At 37.6% G+C, this 18,513-nt stretch overlaps 1 protein-coding gene and 2 long non-coding RNA genes across 4 annotated transcripts in view; 2 read left to right on the forward strand and 1 right to left on the reverse strand.

Moving 5' to 3' along the window:
- The window catches only part of ccdc120a (coiled-coil domain containing 120a), a 55,362-nt gene that overhangs the window by 4,356 nt on the left and 32,493 nt on the right, over positions 1–18,513 (reverse strand). For both annotated transcript variants that reach the window (XM_059504165.1, XM_059504164.1), the window contains exons 2-10: positions 9,630–9,761; positions 9,428–9,509; positions 8,534–8,664; positions 7,664–7,780; positions 7,444–7,567; positions 4,547–4,603; positions 3,143–3,284; positions 2,459–2,560; positions 157–1,212 (exon numbers count right to left, since the gene is read on the reverse strand). In XM_059504165.1, coding sequence (XP_059360148.1) covers positions 157–1,212; positions 2,459–2,560; positions 3,143–3,284; positions 4,547–4,603; positions 7,444–7,567; positions 7,664–7,780; positions 8,534–8,664; positions 9,428–9,479 — 1,781 coding nt within the window. In that variant the 5' untranslated portion in view covers positions 9,480–9,509; positions 9,630–9,761. The remainder of the gene's footprint in view (positions 1–156; positions 1,213–2,458; positions 2,561–3,142; positions 3,285–4,546; positions 4,604–7,443; positions 7,568–7,663; positions 7,781–8,533; positions 8,665–9,427; positions 9,510–9,629; positions 9,762–18,513) is intronic.
- On the forward strand, positions 7,670–17,758 carry LOC132098056 (uncharacterized). Its single transcript, XR_009422827.1, has 2 exons — positions 7,670–7,821; positions 16,948–17,758. It is a non-coding gene; the product is annotated as an uncharacterized LOC132098056 (long non-coding RNA).
- LOC132098057 (uncharacterized) lies at positions 14,207–14,552 on the forward strand. Its single transcript, XR_009422828.1, has 2 exons — positions 14,207–14,268; positions 14,487–14,552. It is a non-coding gene; the product is annotated as an uncharacterized LOC132098057 (long non-coding RNA).

Genomic DNA, 18,513 nt, shown 5'->3' on the forward strand with positions numbered 1-18,513 from the left:
TACTTTGCATCAAATAAATGCAGGCTTGGTGAGTAGAAGAGATGTCTTTAGAAAAACGTCTGACTGGTAGCGTATTATATATATATATACAAACACACACACACATTTTAAAATTTTTACTTTATGCATGTAGATTTTAAAACAGTCATCAATTACCTGCCATGTAGAGGGTGTCCATGAAACGTGGCCGACTGGGGGATCTGTGGATAGGACGTGTCTGTTTGGAAGGACTGTGGCTGGTGTTTGAGCGGCGGATGATGGTGTGAGTTGTGCAGAGAGGATGTGGTACGCCTGCGCTGAGTCTGAGTCCCCTCTTTTCCCTTTCCTCCATTGACCGTCTGTCCCAGCGCGTTCCTCAGATACCAGTCTCTCAAACCCTCCAGAGCCAGAGCCTTGTGCAGGCTGCGCGTGGGGTCGTCAGGGGTCGTGGGTGCGGAGGAGTCGAGAGGGTAATGGGGCGGTCTGTGGAGGTGGTCGATATGCTGGTTATGCGTTGCATTAATGGCAGTACCATTGGAGGTGGAGGTTTCGTTGTAGGCAGAGAGCAGGATGGACTCTTGCTGGTGCTGCTGTAAGGGAACGAATGGGCCGCAGGATTTGGTGCGTGACACTTTGACCCTCCGTGGCTCGCCAGGTTTCCCTCTCAGCATTAGAGGGCTGTAGGCCGGAGGACCGTTGCCCAGGATAAGCTGCTGTGATTGGGGAAAACCATTCCTGTAGGGAGGCGGAGCAGCATTGGGACCGGCGGGCCACGGCCGGGATTTTGCATTACTTTGCACCTGCAGTCTTTGTTGTTGCTGAGCTTGCATCTTCTGCTGCTTTCCCAAAACATAATCCATAAGGATCTCACTGTAACCAACACCTCCGCTCGTTCCTCGACCTCCTGCGGCCGAGCGAACACGGGCCAGCTCAGCGTGCCCGTTTACCTGCCGCTCTGGGCTGCTCCGCTGCGCCTGTTTTAAAGTTGTGTCCATGATGGCTTCCGAGCTCTTGTACGGGCCGTTCCGTACTGGCATGCCTGACCTTTGACCTCCGTCCTCCGCTGCGGTGGCGTGCCGGTCGAGTAACGTCTCGGAGCTATTGCTACGTCTGTGCCCTTGCTCGTAGGACCCTGAGGACGACCCCTCCTGAGACTGCAGAGACACCTGATGGGACGCCTCGGGATTGTCTGACCACTGCTTCACAGCAGCAGTGCCGCTAGATGATTCTGACCTAAGTCATTTAAATTAATACAATTTATCACACTTCAAAAAGTAATACATTTATTTATGCATTAAATGAATCAGAACTGAAAAGAAACACAGTTATTAATTGTATGTATTTTTAGGTGTAATATTGTTGTCCTTGCTTACTGGGTTTTTGTAGAGCACTTTTGTTGTATCAAACTGTATTTATTTAAGATTTATTTAAATTGATCAAAAGTGACAGTAAAGACATGTTAGTAAAGACATAAAGTTACCCGTTTTCATTTATAATGTCAATAATAAATGATAATATAATGTTAATGTTTATAATGTTTGAAAAAGATTTATATTTCAAATAAATGCTGTTCTTTTCGATTTTCTATTTATCAAAGAATTCAGCTTTGCCATCACAGAATAAATGACATTTTAAAATATATGGATATAGAAAAGGATTCTTTTAAATTATAAAAAAAATATTTAACAATATTACTGTTTTTATTGTATTAAGATACTTTCGAAACTTTCGAAAACAATATGAATGGTAGTGCACATTTGAAAAGCAACAGAACAGCAAAAACAAAACTCATTATTACATGATGCTAGAGTTTAATATTTTCAGTTAGGGGGTTGGTAAAATCAGTAGTAAATGAAGAAGCAAAAAAATCACTCACACTCACCCTCATGTTGCTCCAAACCTGTATGAATTTCTTTTTTCTGTGGAACATAAAAGAAAATATCTGAAAGAATGCTGGTAACCAAACAATTTCAGTTCTGAATGACTTTCATTGGACTAAAAATACAATGGAAGTCAATGGGAACCAACATTCTTCCAAATACTGTACCTTCTTTTGTGTTCTACAGAACAAAGAAATGCATATGACGTGAGGGTGAGCAAATAATGACTGACTTTTCTTTTTTCGATGGACTATGTGATGCATGCCCAAGTGATGCACTGATCAAGTGCCAGCCACACAATGCATCAGTGTATATGCTGTTAGCAGTGTCTCCCAGGACTCTCTGTATGTGTAATTAAATTGAGAAGGAAATAATGGGGCTTTACACTCAACCTCCTTAGACATCCATTACTTCATTACACATTATTGCAAATAAGTAATTTAATCAAATTGTTTGTGTCATTATCAAATCAGTGCTTTTAACTACACTATAAACCATTAGCCAAGTGTCTACTCGGCATTGATCTGAGTCAGCATTCGAGCTGATGTGTGCAGTGGTGTAACATATGTTTGTGTATGTGTGTTTTGCGCATTTGTAACCTGATGTGCACTCCTGTTATTCCATTGCGGGACAGGAGCGGAGTTGCTGGGACACTTCTACCTTCCAGATTTGACACACTTCTTGGAAGAGAGTGACTCGGGCTGGGAGAAAAATACAAGTAAAGTCTTCTTGTTATGAATCTATGAATCAGTATTGTAAAACCTGGAGTGTTGTTATATTATGACGAAGACCATTTTATAAAACTGATGATGAAATATTGTAGTCTTATTATTTTGTAAAAAACAATATTATATTAATAAAAATCACCGTTATATTATGATCACAGTAGTCACAACTGAAGTGGTTACAGTTTCTAATAATGTCTTTTAGCTTAAAACAACAGATTCGAAAAACGTAAAAATCAAAACTTAAAATCTGCTGAAAATTTGCACAAAATCATCTACATCTCACATTTCTCCAAATCTTGGATGGCCTGAGGGTGAGTACATGTTCAGCAAATTTTCATTTTAGGGTGAATTACTACTTTGCTACCTAAATGTTATTGAATGGTAAAGAGCCTTTATTTTAGAATCAGGTTTTAATTACACGCTACTTAAACGGTTTTTCATCTAAATGAGGTGATTTCAGGCCAGCTAATCAATGCTGATTCACCATCAAGTGGAAAAACAGCTGTTTCTACTTTCTCATGCTGAGCATGAAAGCAAATTGTGCTGAGTTTGTACCTGGCTGAGCTGGCCACAGAGTTACGGCGTGTTTTCATCTCGTAATAGATATCCACAGGGGAGAGTTTTCGAGAAAACCTGTTGTCTGGGCTCCCCGAGACCAGCCGGGGCTGTGCGGGCGACAGGCCGTCAGAGGCGTCTTCTGATGGAGAGAGAAAGAGACTTTTGAGACTGAGGTTTAGACAGAAGCATGCTTTCTACTTCACAGAAAAAATACCCTTCAGACTTCAAAGTTGTGGGTCAGTAAGATTTTTGAAAGCAGTTTTTATGCCTGCATTTGTTTGATCAAAAATACAGTAAAAACAGTAATATTGTAAACTATTATTACAATTTAAAAGATTTAGATTTTCTATTTGAATATATTACAAAATTTATTTCTGTGATGCAAAGACACATTTTCTTCAGTGTCACATGATCCTTAAGAAATCATTCTGATATGCTGAGTTTTTGCTCAAGAAACATTTCTTATTATTATCAATACTGAAAATGGTTGAAACACTTTGTGTGTGTGTGTGTGTGGGTGTGTGTGTGTGAATGTATGTATATATATATATATATATATATATATATATATATATATATATATAGAAATCTGAAAGTTCAAAGGAGCAGTAGTTATTTGAAATAGAAATCTTTACTGATCAATTTAAAGTGTCCTTTCTGAATAGAATTATTACATTTTGAACAGTATATAATAAATATGTTGTCATTTCATTGCATTAAATAACAAAACAAACCCAGTGTGATCTGTGCTCAAACGCTTTCTTTATGAATAAAAGCAACTTTGATATTTTCATGTGTCTAAGAAATAGATTTTGGGGCCACTGAACATACACAAGTGCTTTTAAAAGAGAGTGCTTATGTATCAATTACAGCAAAATTCATAGTTATAATGCTACACCTTCAGGAACAAGGACAAAGAGTGACTTGATCACTATATTAACGATATTGTTTTGTCTTTAAATCTACTACTGAAATATATTTAAAATAAGTGCTGATCTTTTGAATTTTTTATACATCAAAGAAATTATCTTTGCATCATTAATGACAATTTAAAATATATGAAAAATAAATCGTTTTTTATTACAATAATATTTCACAATATTACTGTGTTTTACTCTATTTCGTTGTTATTTGTAGTGATGCAATAAAACACCACCGTTCTTGATCAAAAATTGAGAGAGCGCGAGAGAATGTTTGAGAATCAAAAATGCCATAGGGAGCGGATTAGTTCAGTGAGTGTTAATAACAGGCTTTTGACTCATTTATGGGAAGACTCTAATGACCCCCACGGGGTCTCTCCGTCCACTTAACTCATCCTGCTATTGTAATCGTGCTTCTTATCTCAGTCTCTCGAATTCATTATCCTGCTAATGTAATGCGCTGATCCGTCCCATAACTCACCAGTGTCCTGATTGGTGGAATCAGACGTGGAGCTGCTCTCTGACTTCACCGTGTTATCTGAGGACATAAACATTTACACATTATGTAACTCAACTGATACACACATTACATGAAGATACATAAACACACTGTGTTGGCTCCATGCTGCTGAGAATGGATGAGGTTATATTGTTGTTATATTGTAACATTGTTTATGTCATTACTGTATATGTGTTAGGTTTACCTCAAATCTAAAAGCAATGTTTTTGTAAATAATTTCTATAATCATATTTAAATTTCTAAAACTGTGGAAATATTTATGCATGATTTCATTAATGATTTACTTATAAACAATTTCTATATACAATTGTGGAAACACTTAACTTTTTTTTGCGGTTACAGTTAGTAGTTATTAAAGTCTTTAGTTTGTCTAATGTTATTTTGTTTATATTTATTATTAATATTTGAAATTGTTTTTATTTTTATATTTTCTGTTTTAGTAATTTTGTTGTGTGTGTTTGTCATTTCTATTAGTTTTTTTTAATATGTCTATATAGTTTAAATGTCTATATAGTTTTTAATCAATTAATTATTTTAAGTTAGTTTTACTTATTTTAGTTCATCAAGAAATCCTGCCTTGACAACAAGCTGAAATCAGTTTAAGATTTTTTGTGTTGTATTTTACTTCAGTTAAAGTTTATTTTATTTCACATAAGAGGTTTTTTGTGTCCTCTTAAGGTGAACAAAACATGGTAACTATAGTTAAACCATGGTAACCACAAATTAACCACGATTTTACAACAATATACCATGGTATTTTGGAAAACTGTAAAGAAAATAAAATGGTCAGTCTACTACCGAAGAACCCACACCAAAGTCTGATCTGAATTAAAAGATTTGCGAATCTGCTCCTAAGTTCCGATCTAAATCAAATGATTCCCGTTCCGCTCTCCGCAGTCCCAATCTGAATAATGATTCGCGAATCAACATTTCGGATAGGGATTTTGGAGCAAGGATTGTGAATCATTCAATTCGCAAAAAGATTTGTGTACCTGCTCCGAAGTTCCAATCTGAATCAAAAGATTCACAAACCCGCTCCGAAGTTTTTTCATTCTAAATTAAGTTATTCGTGCTCCGGACTCCAAAATTCCGTTATGTATCAAAAGATTTGTGAACCTGCTCCAAAGTTCCGATCTAAAACAAATGATTTGCGATCCATGCTTCGTAGTCCAGATCTTAATAACGATTTGCAAACCATAATCGTGATCGCAAATCATTTAATTTATGAAATTATTTGCAAACCCGCTCCAGAGTTTTGATCTAAATCAAATGATTTGTGAAAAACTTTGAAGTCCCGATCTGAAACTTTTGTAAAGCTATAGTTTAATTGATTCAGTGTTTCAAAAAGCTCAGTTTTGCTCATGACTGACTATACTTGTTCGTTGTTTTTTTTAAATTACAAGCAATGTTGCAATTCGAAAATTAATGAACTTAATTAATGGAAAATTAAGTGATAGTCAATGTAAAAAGAGCCAATGGGGAAAGCAGAAGAAAACAAAACAGCATAATAACAGAGTTAGAGGGTAAACTGAACTGTGCAGTTATTTTAACCACTTCAGCCCATGTATTAAATGTGCATCCTTGAAAGTGTGCAGTTTTCTAGCGTATTTCTTTAACTCCTAAGGTAATGTCAATGATATGACCTATTAAAAACGTGTCCAAAATTACAACAATGGTTACATTCACATATATTTCATTGTTTAATCAAGGGTATTACTTGGGAAAATTTAGTAGCTGGATATTGGTAGGGACATGTCCTTAAGCATCCCTAGTAAAATCTGTTTTATTTGTAGTTTTAGTTAACTATAATAACCCTGGTTTGTCCTTATCCAGACAGCTACATAAACTTGTTTGTGTTTATTTTTCACTGAACCTGCATCATCATTACTGTAATAATGGCCGGAAACAGGCTGGTTCCTCAACACTTCCTCTTACACAACCAACACATCTCGCATGTCTCATTTAAGGTTGACTGTTTAACATGTTTGCACACATGAGAAAACACTCTTCTAAATTTATACCACATATACAAACACATTCAAGTGTTCCCACAGACCAGAGCCAGACCACCAGCTTGACACTAAATTGGTCTGATCCACTGTAAACCACTATTTACCAAAGTCTAGTTTAGCACTACATATTAAGAATATTTGTGAGCTTTAATAAATGTTATCTTTAATCTGATCTCTATAACCTTTGCTTAGTTTGATCTGTAGACCTCAGTGTCTCAGTATGATGTCAGTTTATCTTAACCTTTTTACAGCTGGGTTGCTCAGTTTGTCCATGGACTAAAGCACTGTTTTGGGCTGAGACAAACATTGATTTGTCAAATATTTGAGCAGCTAGTATAAATGAAGTGTTTAACAAGTTTAATGGACATAAAATAACAATCCACAATAAGCTTTAAAGTATTTTTTTAATTATTATTATTATGCTGTCAACTCAAATATCACTGCACAAAAGCTTGGGGTCTATTTTATTTAGCAGGGAGGCATTAAATGGGTCAAAAGTGTCAGTAAAGACATTTATTATGTTACAAAAGATTTCTAATAGAATAATATAGACTAGAGTAATGATGCTGAAAATTCAGCTTTGCATCACAGAAATAATTTCCATTCTACAATATCTTCGAATATAAAATACTTATTTTATTTTCTAATAATATTTCATAATATCACAGTTTTTACTGTATTTATTTTATAAAGCCTTGGTGAGACTTCTTTCAAAAGCCTCCAAAAATATTCCAGACCCCAAACTTTTGAACGGAAGTGTATATATATACATAAATAAAATAATCCAAAATGTACATTTTTGCCATGAAATGGTGTTCAGTTCATCTGTATAATCTTGAAACGCACCTGTGTGGCATCCTCTATGAACCGTTCGTTTGCTGTGTGGAGGATGCAGCTCTGAATCGACGTGCCTGCGGAGGGCGCCGCTGAACAGAGTTTTCTTTGTCTTGCGCTGAGAGACGTCCTCTTCCTGAGCCAGCACAAACATTGAGCAACTTGTGCTATTTATCTATCACGTATCTGATATCAAATAAGTGACCACCCGTATCATCTCAAAAGCACACACCTCATTTTTGGTGTTGTGTTTGGACCCGCTGCGGGACAGACCAGCCCTGCGCCGCACATGAGGGAGCTCCTCTCCGGTTTCCAGAGCATATTCATGAGGAGCTTCACCTGTCAACTCCTGACAAAAGTAGTGAAAAACAAACATGAACATTAGTAGAAGTTATTTTTTCCTTAAAACTATTTAATTTTTATTTATAATATTTAAAAGCAGACATATCCACTTTTGTAGAATATTATATTTATAATCAGTAAGGTTTTCACACCAAAAAGTGTCAATAATTACATTTTCATGCTTCTTTTTTCTCCCTTAGAATGAATTGCTGCTATATCGTATGTACAAGCTCTGTTATGATTGGCTAACATTTTCCCATATGACATGAATTATGATATTTCTTGTAAGTTGCTGAATACTAAACACAATAGTGCACAAACTGCATATGTTAATGGGTCGTTGTTGTAACGTTGTTAGCAGCTGTTCTTCAGCTTAATATTCATAAATAGTCTTGAGAGGGAGTTGTGACTGTTAGTGTGTCACATGTACATTATAATAATAATAATTATTATAAAGATCATTTTAATAATGATATTAAAATAATAATTTTTCTACGATATGACTCAAATCACACACATCTGAAGTAACACATGCTATGTAAAACCAGCATTTCAAAAGTCAAGCTTGTTGAAACACAAGTATGAGCAAAGATTAGCTGGGCATGTGGTGGCATCACATGACCTGGCAGCTCACCGATGTGTGGTTCGCCAGTGACACCATGGAAAAATACAAAGTTTATCATGTCAAGTTTCTTGTTCTAGTTCTTTATAATTATAGCAAATTCTGAGAAACAATTTAATTTATTTTTTCGACACTGACCGCCTCCTGCAGACACACACGTTTGAGTTCTGCTATTCGAGTGTTGAGCAGCGACTGCAGACTCCTCCGGCGCTCCTGCAGCTCCACCATCTGCTCCGCACGCTGCTTACTGTCCATAGCGGCCTGCAGCTCTGGAAAAACACACACATTATGTTATATCTCACTGAAGGGACCTCAAATCGACTTGTTTTAAAGTTTTTTAAAAGGGCCTCATCTGCTCACCAAGGCTGCATTTAGTAAAAACAATCAAAATTAAAAATACAAGAAAATAACAGTTTTCCATTTGAATGTATTTTAAAATGCAATTTATTGCTGTGATGCAAAGCTGAATTTTCAGCATCATTACGCTTCATTATTCATCAGTTTCACATGATCCTTACTGACTAGATTCTTACTGACCTCAAACTTTTGAACTGTAGTGTGCAGGTTCTAATTTTGAATAGCAATTAAAGATAAATAAGTAAATAAATAAAATATTTTCCTATATTTTCTGACTGTCAGGATTAGTTCTTAAAATCTTTAATTCTTTCTATTCTCGCCAGGAAATCATGCATAACTGAGAAAAACATGAAAAACTTTTTGGACAAGTCTTGGCCTTTTACATGTAAAATATTTAAAGGTACATTTCTGCAACACCTGCTTCACCAAATGGCGAACTGCAGTTTTCAACTTAATAATATTTAGTTCCTTCACAAAAATGTCCTTCTCTTACAAACCTCCCAAATGTCCCCACAGTAAGGTTTTGTAAGGTCTATGTGAGAACACTATAGGTCGCAACAATACACAAAAACAAAACACACAAAATGTCAGACTAACAATTTACAAAGAACAGGTATGTAGAAAGACAGGTTCTTATCAACAAACAAACACACACAGACACATGGAGGTGCTCACCAGGGCCTGTTATCAGGTGACCTTTGACCTCCATGTCATACGTCTTTTGCATCACCTCACTGCCTCCTGATTATTAGTTTACCTACAGAGCAACAGAGAAAACAAACATGACAATGACAAATCTTTCTGGCAGCAGACTCAGTTGAAGTCTATTAAAACCAGACAAGCGTGTAAATAGTTTAACCGTTTCTCACCTTCTCACCTTTTGGTAACAGTCATATGTACTGCAGAGGTCTGGACTTGTGGCCATGAGGCAGATTTGCGGCTGGGTGATGCTGCAGTACTGCAGGGGGAGCCACTGAGCTGCTGCGCAACGCTTCACAAACTCAATGCCCTGAAACATAAAACAAACCACATGACACACTGGAGACCATCCACACATAAGAGCTCTGATCTAGAGACAGGCTTTAAAGACAAAATCTCAGACTGACTACAAAGTCGCACTTTAAGTGCCCCTATTATGGTTAATGAAAGGTTCATATTTTGGTTTTGGGAGTCCCCAACAACAGGTTGACATGCATGCAAGGTCAAAAAACATTTTTTATTTTCTTATAATATGAATTTATTTATCCCTTACTTGCTGAACGACTACCAAACAATTCGATTATACGATTAATTTCCACTAATCTGCGTTGATTGATCCGATTGGTCTCAGATTAATTTCATCATGCCTAATGCCTGATAAAGCAGTGTTTGTGTACGCAGTGCTGCTCTGTGTACAGCGTTACCGGGAAACCGTTATTTTTACAGCTCCAAAAGTGACACCTAGTGGAAAAGAATGAAATATGCATCTTCATTCAGACCAACGGAGAAGACCAACAAGTGGACGGGCAATATGCTAATTTTTCATGTTGAGGACAAATCAATAATTGGGGCACTTCAGAATCAGAATCAGAAAGAGCTTTATTGCCAAGTATGCTTGCGCATACAAGGAATTTGTTTTAGTGACATAGGCTTCCAGTAAACAGAGACAACAACACAGACAAAAAAAAAATAAAAAATTACAGGAGAATTACAAATTGGCAAATAAATAAGTGTATAAACAATTGTGCTATAAATGATAATGGAATAGGATTGAGTGAGATGCAGGAATGTTCTAGGATGGAGGGGTAACAAATAAATATAAGGATATTGCACATTTTTGCATAAGCATAAGTTTAAGTGGGAAACATTTAACTGTTCATGAGGTAGATTGCCTGGGGGAAGAAACTATTCTTGTGCCTTGCTGTTCTTGTATTTGCGGCTCTGAGGCGCCGGCCAGATGGCAAAAGTTCAAAGATGGGGTGACTTGGATGTGAGGGATCCAGAGTGATTTTCTGAGTCCTTTTCCTCACTCTGGATGTGTACAGTTCTTGGAGGATGGGCAGGGGAGCACCAATAATCCTTTCAGCAGTCCGAACAGTTCTCTGTAGTCTTCTGATATCTGATTTTGTAGCTGAACCAAACCAGACAGTAATTGAAGTACACAGGACTGACTCAATGACGGCTGAGTAGAACTGTTTCAGCAGCTCCTGTGGCAGGTTAAACTTCCTCAGCTGGCGAAGGAAGTACAACCTTTGTTGGGCTTTTTTCACAATGGAGCCAATGTGATTGTCCCACTTCAGGTCCTGAGAGATGGTGGTTCCCAGGAATCTGAATGACTCCACTGCAGTCACAGTGCTGTTCATGATGGTGAGTGGGGAAAGTGTGCAGGGGGGTTTCTCCTAAAGTCCACAGTCATCTCCACTGTTTTGAGCGTGTTCAGCTCCAGGTTGTTAAGACTGCACCAGACAGCCAGCTGCTCAACCTCCTGTCTGTAAGCAGACTCGTCACCGTCCTGGATGAGGCCGATGACTGTAGTGTCGTCTGCAAACTTCAGGAGCTTGACAGAGGGGTCTTTAGAGGTGCAGTCGTTGGTGTACAGGGAGAAGAGCAGAGGGGAGAGAACACATCCCTGAGGGGCACCAGTGTTGGTGGAGCAGCTGTTTGACATGAATTTCCCCAGTCTCACTAACTGTTGCCTATCTGTCAGAAAGCTGGTGATCCACTGACAGATAGAGCTAGGAACAGAGAGCTGGGTCAGTTTGGTCTGGAGGGTTGTTGGGATGATGGTGTTGAAAGCCGAACTAAAGTCCACAAACAGGATCCTCACATAAGTCCCTGTTTTGTCCAGATGTTGCAGGATGAAGTGCAATGCCATGTTGATTGCATCATCCACGGACCTGTTTGCTCGGTACGCAAACTGCAGGGGGTCCAGTAAGGGTCCAGTGATGTCCTTCAGATAAGCCAGAACCAATTTTTCAAACGACTTCATGACGACAGATGTTAGAGCCACAGGTCTGCAGTCGTTAAGTCATGTTATCTTGGGTTTCTTTGGAATGGGGATTATGGTGGAGCATTTGAAGCAGGAAGGCACTTCACACAACTCCAGAGATCTGTTGAAGATCTGTGAATAGATGGGGGCCAGCTGGTCAGCACAGATTTTCAGACAGGCGCACATCATCTTCACAGATTTGAAGAGCAGGAGGTATGGAGAGGGGGATTGCAGGAGGTGTTAATGGTTGTGTAGGGAGATGGTCAGCGTGGGTGTTGGGGGTTTCAAATCTACAATAAAACTCATTCAGGTCGTTAGCAAGTCGTTGATTAGCCTCAGTGCAAGGGGATGGTGTCTTGTAGTTTGTGATGGCTCTCAGTCCTCTCCAAACTGAAGTAGAGTCGTTGGAAGTAAACTGGTCTTCCAACTTTTTAGCGTAGGTCTTTTTAGCCGCTCTAATCTCTTTGTTCAGTGTGTTCCTGGCCTGATTGTACAAGACCCTGTCCCCATTTCTGTAGGCATCCTCTTTGGCCTGACGAAGGTGTCTGAGTTTTACTGTAAACCATGGCTTATCATTGTTGAATGTTAAATAAGTCCTGGTAGGAATGCATATATCCTCACAGAAACTAATATAGGATGTTACAGTCTCTGTGAGTTCGTCCAGATCGGTGGTAGCAGCTTCAAAAACGCTCCAGTCTGTGATGTCAAAACAAGATTGTAAATCCTGCTCTGTTTCGCTGGTCCATCTCTTCACAGTCTTTACTACAGGTTTAGCAGATTTAAGTTTCTGCTTGTAGGTCGGTATAAGATGAACCAGACAGTAAACTGACAGAACAGTTTAGCAGATTTAAGTTTCTGCTTGTAGGTCGGTATAAAATGAACCAGACTTTAATCTGACAGAACAGGGGGGTATTCCAGAAAGCTTGGTTAACTTACCATTTGATAAACTATAACCTCTGGGTTGATTTACCCCAAACAGGCATACCATGAGTATGTCGGTTCCAAAACACTTGAGAAGAGTTAGTTTAATCAACCTCCGACTGGTTACCCAGAGTTAATGCGCGTGCACGGTGCTTGTATAAAGACATTTTCAATGGATCGCCGATTTCACGAGTCACCATGGAAACTCAAAGCGAAAAAAAGAGAGCGGCGTATTTCACAGAGGCGGAGTTGGAAGTTTTAATGCATGCTTATGAGGAGTTTAAGCCAATAATATTAAAAAGAAGCAATACAGCTGCATCGGCTAAAGCAAGAGAGCTGGCTTGGCAAAAAATAACGGACAGAGTAAATGCGTGAGTGTATTAAATTACAAATTTGGTATTGGCTCCCGTTTTATTGAAATGTTATTTTATTGTATGACTTATACATCCTTTTGAATATGTTAAATCACTATGAAAGCATTTACTTTTCCTGCCATTTATTTATTTAGCTTGAAATAATAATGTATATTTCTTATTTAATAAGGTGTAATCCTTCTGGAGCCACAAGAACTTAAAACCAAGTCAAAATGAAACACAAAAACATTCTGCAAAAAGGTAATATTTGATTACACAATTACTGAACTATTATTATAACAGGATTTAGTATATTCATTCTGTCATGCAGCTAACAGAAAGAAGACTGAAGCCCATCTAACTGGCGGGGGGCCACCACCACCTCCCCTCACCCCATCTGAGGAGCTGGCTCTGTCCCTTAATAAAGGGCGACCAGTGGTTGCTGGCATTCCAGGGGGCAGTTCATCACACATACTATGCACCACAAGTGATGGTGAAAAAAGGGTGACATGTAAGTTTACCTCTATGATTTGTTTTCATTTTTTGTCCTGATAAATTACTATCTCTGTCACTTAAAGGCTTTTTGAACAAGATTAATTTTTTATGTAGGCTTATTTTATTTAACTGCATATGATGTATTATTTTCTTTGATAATATTGAGAATTTAACGGGCTGTGTGTTCTTATAGATACTGATGGATGGATTGTATTATTGGACTCTCCAGAAAGAACACAGTCTGTCACAGTTGTAAGTGATTTGTTGTCAGGTACTTTTAGGTTTTTTGTTTTTTTTAGCCAAATAATGTATACTTGAATATTTGTCTTGTAGGATGAAGATGATGATGACGATGAAGAGACCACATCTGCTGTGACAGAAGTGGACAATGCTGGTAGATCCACTGAGGTATGATGCATACCATTATGATGTATGGCCCCTTTTTGCATTAGAGTAACAAACGGTCATTGTCCTTTCATAGTACATACCTAGGGATTTGCCCACTGATGAGGGTCCTTCAGCCTCAGCAAACAATCTTAGCAGGGTAAGAACTTGTGTCCATGTGTCCATATTTGAATTTTATTGTCTGACCAAACAATCTCATTTATTACATTTTTCCACCTTAGTTGCCAGCAAAGGAGCTGTATAAGGTCCATCTGCAAAAACAAATAAGAAAAAGTGACATGGAGATGGACCTTAAACAGCTTCAAATGGAAGAGAAAAGGCTCCTCATTAAAAAAGCAGCACTTGAAATAGAATTACTTGAGAATCGCCTTAAGGTGAGAACTTGTCTGAATATTAATCTGTTGCATGTTAAAAGTGGTCTGTCTGTCTGTCTGTCTGTCTCTATCTATCTATCTATCTATCTATCTATCTATCTATCTATCTATCTATCTATCTATCTATCTATCTGTATGTATGTATGTATGTATGTATGTATGTGTAAAGCAATATAAAAAAAAACATTTTAATGAATTGTACTTTTATTTTTTTTCAGGAAATGAAGAAATAAACTGCCTGGCAGACCAGTGCAAAAAAAACTAATAAAAGTAATTTTGACAAATCCTGTCTCTCAAAAGTCTTCCGTCTCTGTTGGCCTCTAAAATCTGTCGGTGTTCCTCTGGGCCATCTTCCTCAATACAAGGAGGGTGGCTCTCTCCTCTTATAGTGGCAATATTGTGAAGCACAACACAAGCCACAATAATGTCGCATACCCTCTCTGGACTAACCCGGAGCCCACGCAGACACTGAAACCGAGATTTGAGGATCCCTATAGTCATCTCCACCTTGGCCCGTGTTCGGCTGTGAGCCAGGTTAAACCGTGTCTGTGGTCCAGGCTCAGGTTCAGGGTAGGGTGTCATTAAATAGGGCAGACAAGGGTATCCTCTGTCCCCCAGCAAGTAACCATTGTACTGTACTGTAATGATTGAAGTGTACAACACAAATATAGAAAAAACGAAAAAACAAAAATTGTATAAAGCAAATCATACCCTGCTGAAATGTCTGGCATAATGATGACTCGCGGAAAATTCTGGCATCATGCACAGATCCTGGCCATTTTGCCTCGACATTGGTGATGATTTGGGTTGCCTCACATATTACCTATAGTTAGTGGAAAAAGTAATGACTTTGATGATTTTAAGAAGGGGAAAAAATTAAGTTTTTAAGTTACCTGCACATTGATACTATGAATAGATTTCCTATTAACGTAGTCTCCCTCATTTATTGATGGAGCTTTAATAGGAATGTGAGTGCCATCAATGCACCCAATTACATTTGGAAACCCTGAAACAGAAAGTTATGGAAGTATGAAGTGTGTGCATAATGAATACATGTATAGATATTAATAATATGACTAAATATTAAATATGCGTCATATATTTTACTACAAAGGACAAACCTGCCACTCTGTGGAATTTGTCTTTAATAACAAGCAGAGGTTTATGGCCAGGGAACTGTACAAACGTGGGTAACAACTGTTTAAGTGCCAGACACACTGTACGAACGGCTCTACACACAGTTGCCTTTCCCACATGCTCTGAATTGCCCACACTGTACAAAAAATGGCCAGAGGCAAAAAACCTAAGTGCTATGCACAGAATGTTTTCTGTGCTAAGCGCAGAGCCGCGGTTTGTCACATTTGCGATATGCGGTTTTAAAAGACGTGTTAAATAAACTAATGAATCTTTTGAAAAACGATAACGCTCGTTTAAATTTTCATTAGGGTATGCAAACACATCAATACGCGGCCTTATAACCCTCTCCCGACGAAAAAAACCTCGTATAATTTGTGCTTCTACGTTCACAGGATCCTCGTCAAAAGGGCACGCCATGCTCACCAACCTTCTGAAACGAAGTTACACTGAAACATAACCTGCTCTCGAGCAGGTTATCTTCAGAGAGTCAGTTGCTATGGTTACATACATACCCAGAAAGTTACCTCTGTTTTTGGAACCGAACGTTGAGGTTATCCACGAACTTACCCTTAAACATACCCAGGTATGTCACATAACCTGCTTTCTGGAATACCCCCCAGGTGAGTTTCAGGAGATGTTTACAAAATATCTTCATGGAACATGATCTTTACTTAATATCCTAAAGATTTTTTAAATCTTAAAAAAAAAATCTGTAATTTTGACCCATTTTGTTACCTATTGCTATGAATATACCCATGCCTGGTTTTGTGGTCCAGGGTCACATATAATAAATACAAAAAAATGTAACTTGAAAATTGGAAATGTTGCCTAACTTACAATAAATTGAAGTTTTAAAATCACTAAAAAATGAAATAAAAATAAATTTAAGCTAAATAGAATATTTAAATAAACAAAAACTAATCCAATTAAAAAAAAACATGAAAGAAAATTACTAAAACCTAAACTAAAATGAAAATATAAAAATAAACACTAATTCAAAATAAGTATAAATATTATAAAAGTATTAGTGCTGTCAAAAATTAATTGCATCCAAAATATTTTTTTAAATAATGTATGCATTGCGTTTATTTATCATGTATATATAAATACACAGCATATATTTAGAAAATATTTACATGTATTTATTTATATTCACATAATTTATATCATACGTAAATATATTTAATATATAAACATAACATATTTTTCTGAAATATATACATGCATGTGTGTATATTTTTATATACATAGTAAATATACACAGCACACACACATAAATTATGCAAACAAAAACTTTTATTTTGGATGCGATTAATCGCGATTAATCATTTGACACCACTAAAAAGTAAACCAATAATAAATGCTAAAATAATTATGTTTAAATAGTAGAAACATATGTACAGTAAGAGATTTTAGATTTTATTTTTAGTTTATTTTCACTTTTAAGATCTCCGGTTGACCCAAGACACATTCTCATATGATATAGTGTGTTTTCCCCTTACATATTCACATGGAACTGCTGTGGGAACTCCAGACAGGAAGTGGATCGCAGCATGCAGGAAGTGGCTTGTAAAGCGGGAAGCGAGTGCGGGAAACAGAAATGGGAGGCTCAGACTGACCTATAACAACAATGCCGGCAGAAACCCTCATGCACAAAAACACCCTCTCAGGGCCAGAGTCATTTCCTAAAGATCAGCTGTAAACGGAGGCACAGACAATGAAGTGAAAGGTCAAAAAACTCATATACTGTAACTCACACGCTTTCCTGTCTGCAACCTAAATAAGCGTTTCGGTCTCAATGGCCAGTGGTGATCTGTTCTTCTCATTGCATCAGAAAGTAGTTATTATCTCAGCTGCATGAGATGGGCGGCTCTCTGGACGGCCCTATGATTGAGAAGCCGTGAATGATGGGTGTCTCTGAAAAATTCAGAAGGTTATAATTATAAAGAAAGATCAATAGTCCCATATGCGAACTAACTTGGAGAAAAGAGCAGCAGATGAGTGAAATGCACGTCCAAATTAAAGAAAGCAACAGAACAATGTGGCTATTGTTTGTTGTCTTGACCTAATCGTGCCCATCACACACACTCAAGGGTCAGAGGAGGACAAATAAAAGTAAGCGGGCTTATAACGTAACACAAATATGTGCATATAGCTAGAGCAAACATGGTGTCTATGCCTGTCTTGGTTTGCCTAGTGTTGGGTTTCAGCTAATGGAGTCACGCTGTTGTCAGTTTGAGCTTGATAAGATCCCTGATCTTGAACTGATGCATTTCCCAATTTCTAAGCATTTATTGTAGTGTTTACCTTAATCTTCAAATGTTTTGATTAAACCCTTTCGCACTATTTATCCGTCTAAGTTGTCCGTGAAGTTATATCAGCAGCATGATATGTTGATCTCATATTCATGTTGAATAGTTGTACCCATTCTGAGAGTGTTTTTGTTTCTTTAGAGGTGTTTGCTAAGGAAATAATCTATATTACTATTGCTCATACTTAGTGTTAAAGGGTTAGTTAACATAAAAATGAAAAGTGGTCCATAAATGAATCACCCTAAGGCATTCTAGGTGTATATGACTTTCTTCTTTCAGATGAATCCAGTCACTCGAGTTATATTAAAAATTGTCTTTGATCATCCAAGCTGTTTCATGGCACTCAGCAGATGTTGCAGTCCAAAAGAAATGAAATAAAAAGCGCCCATCTATAATAATAGGTGCAAAGGAAGCAAAGTTTCCTTACTTTAGCACAGGAAAACCAGTCTCCTCTTGGCTTATGCTGAAATCCTCTAACTTTCTTCTGTACAAATCCTAATTTTGTACTTCTAATTCGTGACACTTGTTTTATTTTAATCTTTCCCGTGTTTCCGCATTAGTCACTTCTGAGCGGCGCATGCACAATGCCTGGAACTGCTTTCATATACAACAGTGAGCAACTATTCGCTACACTTTTCACCCCCCGGAGCAGTCGGAGACACTTTTTTTTATTATGGATGGGTGCTTTTTATTTCACTTCTTTTGGACTGATGCATTGCAAAACCCGCTGACTGCCATTAAACAGCTTGAAAGATCAAAGACAATGTTTAATAAAACTCTGACTGGATTTGTCTGA

This window comes from Carassius carassius, chromosome 21 (assembly GCF_963082965.1).
Source record: "Carassius carassius chromosome 21, fCarCar2.1, whole genome shotgun sequence".
In the NCBI taxonomy this organism is placed as follows: Eukaryota; Metazoa; Chordata; class Actinopteri; order Cypriniformes; family Cyprinidae; genus Carassius; species Carassius carassius.